Source organism: Octopus bimaculoides, chromosome 14 (assembly GCF_001194135.2).
Source record: "Octopus bimaculoides isolate UCB-OBI-ISO-001 chromosome 14, ASM119413v2, whole genome shotgun sequence".
NCBI lineage: Eukaryota > Metazoa > Mollusca > Cephalopoda > Octopoda > Octopodidae > Octopus > Octopus bimaculoides.
The window spans coordinates 21,375,428-21,381,371 of NC_068994.1; the positions used below are offsets into that span (position 1 = coordinate 21,375,428).

The window sequence follows — 5,944 nt, forward strand, 5'->3', positions numbered from 1 at the left end:
GCGGGTGACACGTAAAAGCACCCACTACACTCTCTGAGTGGTTGGCGTTAGGAAGGGCATCCAGCTGTAGAAACTCTGCCAAATTAGATTGGAGCCTGGTGTTGCCATCCGGTTTCACCAGTCCTCAGTCAAATCGTCCAACCCATGCTAGCATGGAAAGCGGACGTTAAACGATGATGATGATGATATACGACAGGCTTCTTTCAGTTTCCATCTACCAAATCCACTTGCCCAAGGTGCCACACAGTGGGACTGAACCCGGAACCATGTGGTTGGTAAGCAAGCTACTTACCACACAGCCACTCGGATAAAGAGAAAGATACTTACATGCTCTTAGTGGTCTTGGAACTCCACCAACAAATATTGTTTTACGCGGATCCAATGGTTGGCTACCATCCATCACAAAATCTGAATCACTCAAGTTCCATGGTCTAATTTGGACCTAAAAAATAAATAAAAGGTAATGTTTTTAGAAAGTAAGCATTAACTTCTTTTTATTTTGGAGAGGAAGATGTCAATTTGATATTTATTTTTTTTCGAACTCTGAGAAATAAAAGGTTAATAAATATTTAGTCTGTCACTATTTTATAGAAATTAGCTGCCTTTTAAAAGAACCATTTACTTTACAAAATAAAATTTTAAAGAAATTATTAAAAAAAAATTAATCAGAAAACTCTACATGTGCAATGGAATTTTCATAGAAATATAATCTTGTAGTTTATTTGAGTCATTGTCTTTTTTTAATTAACTTTCTTGTTTGTTACCTTTAAGTACCTTTTTGTTTCTAAGAAACAGAAAGGTAATGAAAATGATTTAACAATACAGAACTGGAGAAAAATAAATTTAATGAATAATTTTACTTCAGTAAATTTCAATTGAGAACTGAAAAAATTGAAACAGTAAACCATAAAACTGTTATAATATATACGTTGTGGTAACAGGGTGGACAGTGATATAGAAATGAAGCCTTAGAAAATATTTATGTATCCTGTTGTACAATAACAATGTTATATATGCTATAAGAATTCAGTTTCCAACCTAGTCCTGGACCCATTTCCTGTTGTCTCTTTAGGAAACCAACTTTTGCTGTACTTACAGGTTTATCTTTCATAGTAGGACTGGACACACACCAGTATAGTTTATCATCATCAGTGATGCAGGCTTCAATCAATGACTGCACAGACATTTCATCTTGAAACAGCAGAAAGCAATAGCCTAACAAAGAAAGAGAAAATCAAACAATCTTCAGCCAGTCACTAGTAAACTATATGAACTTATCAAAATTGTTGAGGTATAAGGTAGGTAATGTTAGGTATTAAATGAGAAGTTGAATGGGTTCTTTTTCAGCTGTGGCCAACAAGTATTTCAAATGATTGGTGATGATTGTTAGGATGATGTGTGATGGTTGATGATGATGATTATGGTTATAAAGATAACAACAGCAGCCATATTGCTGAGAATGATGATCAACTTATGATAATTTTGATACTGACAATTTTGGGGAAGTTTTGTTCTGACAGACAATTTATAAACAATGTTTTTCTTTTTCCATTTCTACCACATTGCAGGATGTTAACTAATTTCATCATTACACTCTTCAACATCTAACAATGAAGTATACTGTCACATTTGGTGTTGAGTAGAGGACCTGACTATGTTTGTTGTAGATGTCTATGTTACAAATACCCCAAGAAAAGTAGATCTAAAATTCTTCTCAAAGTCTAATCTAACCAATAGGACTTGAATATATCATCAGGTGTAGGTGTGATGGGCTAAGATACTCCTTTCCATTTCCAGTAAGGAAATTCTTTCAATTATCAATTTGTTTTAAGTTAAAAAAGAAGCTAAGATTTCTTTGTGAGCTGAATAGAATAACTTTTGCATCATTAGATTTCACCATCAACATCATCAACACCACAATTTAACATCTGTTTCTCAAGAGAGGAAACTCATCAAAACAGTACAGATTAAGCAAATTCACAAACTGATCTAATTATTTTATCTCAATTTCTTTTGGCCTAAACCTCCTCAACAACTAGCTGTAGAGCTTTAGAAAATTAAAACATTTTCCATCTTTAACTGTAGCAAAGTTGTTTAAAGTTAAATATATACTAGATAAAGTGGAAAACATATGTAATTACTATCTCAACACAGAAATATTTGTTTGGTTTGATGGAGAAAATTCTATATAAAATTTGAAGTTCAAATAACAGCTTACCTTTAGGTGGAAAATAAGACTTGCTCTCAGCTTTGTGAGGCCAATCAACCACTAAAGGACCAAAGCGTCGGAATGCTGATGTAATCTCCTCTGAAACAAAAAGGAATTGGAGATCAAAATTAATTTCATCTTCAAATTAGCTGGTACTCTAAAAAGTAAGGTGAATTACAGACAGTGAATGGATAAAGGTGTTTGTTCATTGGTTATTGGTTTACAATTTGTAACTGAATCTGTGATCATATTTTCTTAATTCTGAAGTTTTAACATGAGAATGCTGGGTAACATGTTAAATAACCTGTTTTCATTTAAAGGTATTGTTTGGAACTGAATAGAAGCAATAAAGAATTTAAGCTGACAAACTGTGTTTGACTGATACTGGAAAGATACACATACTGAAAGCTAAAGTGTTTGTTACCCACAGGTTGGTTTGAACCCCTACATGTTGGTGAGCCTCCACTGAAAAGCCTTTTCCAGTACTCTGTGTAATCTGTGAGAAAGTGACGTCGGGAAGAGAGGAGTAATACATCAAAAGTTCCAATTCATACTAGTAAAAAAATGAGCAGTACATGTTACTTTAAAAACTGGCACTCCAGTGGTTATGACAACAAAGGTTCCAGTTGATCTGATCAACAGAACAGCCTGTTCTTGAAATTAATGTGCAAGTGGCCGAGAACTCTACAGATACAGATACCCTTAACATAGTTCTCAGGGAAAATCAGCATGACACAGAGTGTGATAAGGCTGACCCTTTGAATTACAGGTACTACTCATTTTTGCCAGCTGAGTGGATTGGAGCAATATGAAATAAAGTGTCTTGCTCAAGGATACATGTTGCTGGGAATTGAACTCATGACCTTATGATCATGAGCTGAATACCCTAACCACTAAGCCACATGACTTCAAGCCTTACAAAAATATATAGAATGTGTCTGAAGCTTAATTTTTTAAAATATCATTTTTAATACAATACAATTGCATGTCAGTAACTACTTTGACTTCATTTAGGTGGATTTGTTACAAAATTTTTCATAAAAGATTTCTAAAAAATATTTTCATGGTTTCTTAAAGTGAATGGTGAAAATAAACTTTGGTATAATCAGTTATAATAAATGTTGAACCTTCATCAATATCTGGGGGTAAACCTCCAACAAAGACTTTCCGTGAAAAACGCTCCAACCTCTCCTGAGCAGTTGGAGGATTGGGGGAACCACGGGCAGGAGAACTCAGACTGGGAACAGTTTGGTCCAGACTTGTATCGTCAAGTAGATGATTATCTTCATTGAAACCAAATGGGGACTTTCCTGAAATAAAGAGAAATATTGTTTCAATTGCTAAACAAAAAAATGACATACAATAGTGACAACAATTAACATATCAGATTGTAATAACATTATTTACATCTTCCGGTCATTTCCTCAGTGAGGCCCAATATCTGAAGATCCTTTCTCACTACTTTGTCCCACATCTTCTTGGGTCTACCCCCTCCACTGGTAACCTCTACAATTAGAGCTCAGCACTTCTTTAAACAGCTGTCATCATCCATACGCATCACATGACCAAACCAGCAGTCTTCTCTCTTGTACACAACATCTGATGCCTCTTATACCCAGTTTTCCTCTTAAATCATTTACACTCTGTTGTGCATGCACACTGAAATTATCCATCCAGTGGAGCATGCTAGCTTCATTTCTTTCAAGCCTTCACAAGTCCTCTGTAGTCAAAGTCCATGTTTCACAGCTATGTAGCATGGCTATACATACACAGGCATCATACATTATGCCTTTCCCTCTGAGGAAGAGGCCTTTAGCTACCAACAAAAGCAGAAGCTCTCTGAACTTTGTCCAGCCAGTTCTTATCCTAACAACTACACTTTCAGAACTTCTTCCACCACTGCTAATTTGGTTTCCTTGGTAACAGAAGCTATCCACAACTTCCAATGATTCCTACCACCAGCATTTGAAGGAGCCAGTTGTCTGTGCCTTTTTTAGTGCTTATTGTACCTGCACATTTGCCACACACAAAGACTATATTCTCCATTAACCTTTCTTTGATAGCATTGCACCTCTTATGTGTCCAAAGCTCGCACTGAGTAGAACGCATGGAGTTTCTCCCAACATCCTTCTTACATATCAAGCAGGGTCATCTCCCAGAAGGGACTTGTGATTTTCGTTAACAATTTTAACTTTGAAGCTTACTTTGAAAATCCTTATTGGACTAATTAACTTCCATTAACTTAAGTCCATTAACCCAAAAATTTCATAAAAACCAGTGAACATTTAAAAGTTTTTATTGTTTACAAATTGTCTTAGCATATTCAATATTGTACGCATCATTCTTTCAACCCTGATATAATACCACTTATTATTATAAATAACTTGTAGGACCTCGTTTGACCCTGCCTGGATTTGAAACCAAACCCACCCGCTTGTTGCTTGCAAAGACAGCAGGAAATTTCTTTGCCTGCCAAGAGGTAACAATGATTGATGTGTTTCCATTTGATCTGTGACCTCGCTGAGGTGGATTTCAACTGAGAAAATATTGACTTTCATAAAATGGAAAAAGTTAGTAAATATTTTGATGTGAATGCAAATATTTCGGTGTGAACACAAATAACTGTTATGTGGTAGCAGGGCATGCTAGAAATAACAGCCAAATCTTTCCCTTTCTGGAAAAAAGGAGCCATTTACATGTGATTTTGATGTCATATTTATTGAAAGCATGCAAAATAACCTGGAAAAGAAAAAAAGACCCGCGAAACAAAACTCCCTTGGTGAGAAACTTCGAAGCGCCTACCACCCCTCCCACCTTTCTTTTCTGGAAAAAAGTGGCTTGCGGCAGGTTTGGAGGTCAGATACATTGAATGCACCTGAAAAAACTGTGGAAAAAAATTATTCCACACCAAAGTACAAAATATTTACCGAAAGAATAAAATCTTGTACCGATTATACTTGTATGTTAATTAATTCAAATTAATGTACTTCATCATGAAAAGTGGCAAAATTTTTGTCAGTTGCATTCTGGTATAATTTTAGTAATAAAGCAAACAGGTAAGATGCATTAAGAATTTCAATTTTAGTGTTTATCCATAATGTTATTGCTTTTACGCCTGTTAGTTAAATTTACCTGCCCATAAAAGTCAAATTTACTCAGCAAGATCAGCTAAAATTACATAACTATAAACCAGTGGTATATAAAGCATCTACTGACAAAATTTCAAATCTGTATGTAAAAAATTTACAAAGTTACAAATAAATATTGTGGACAACCCTCTTGAACCTGAATAATTCAAAATAATGTGAACAAATAAGCATTTCATTTGACAAATTAATAAGAACACTAAAGATGTTTTTAGGTGTTTTCTTTTTCTTACACACACACCTAACATGGCCTCGTTCAGGTGGGACTACACATGTGTTACTTTGACATCATCATTCCATAAAATTTGTTTATGGGGTGAAAAATATTGAAAAATTATCAATAGATGTGTGAGTGAGAAGAAACAAGGAGGGGGGTTTGGGGATGTGCTAGAAACAACAACCAGATCTTCCTTAAATCACACATTTTCCTCTGAAATTATCAACAATTTTTTTAAAACCGAAAATGTTTCTCTCACGTAGTGAAAAAAATAAAAATAAAAATGGCTGAAACCATTTCAGATTGAGGTGGTGAGAGGATGACAAGAGTAAAAAAAAATAAAACAAATCTTCAAAATTTTTTGGTTTTCTA

The 5,944-nt window shown here is 34.8% G+C and overlaps 1 protein-coding gene across 2 annotated transcripts in view; it reads right to left on the reverse strand.

Moving 5' to 3' along the window:
- LOC106877235 (cytoplasmic polyadenylation element-binding protein 3) overlaps positions 1-5,944 on the reverse strand; it is an 80,410-nt gene that overhangs the window by 6,943 nt on the left and 67,523 nt on the right. For both annotated transcript variants that reach the window (XM_052972747.1, XM_052972746.1), the window contains 4 exons: positions 3,337-3,519; positions 2,219-2,308; positions 1,097-1,215; positions 328-442 (listed from right to left, as the gene is read on the reverse strand). In XM_052972747.1, coding sequence (XP_052828707.1) covers positions 328-442; positions 1,097-1,215; positions 2,219-2,308; positions 3,337-3,519 — 507 coding nt within the window. The remainder of the gene's footprint in view (positions 1-327; positions 443-1,096; positions 1,216-2,218; positions 2,309-3,336; positions 3,520-5,944) is intronic.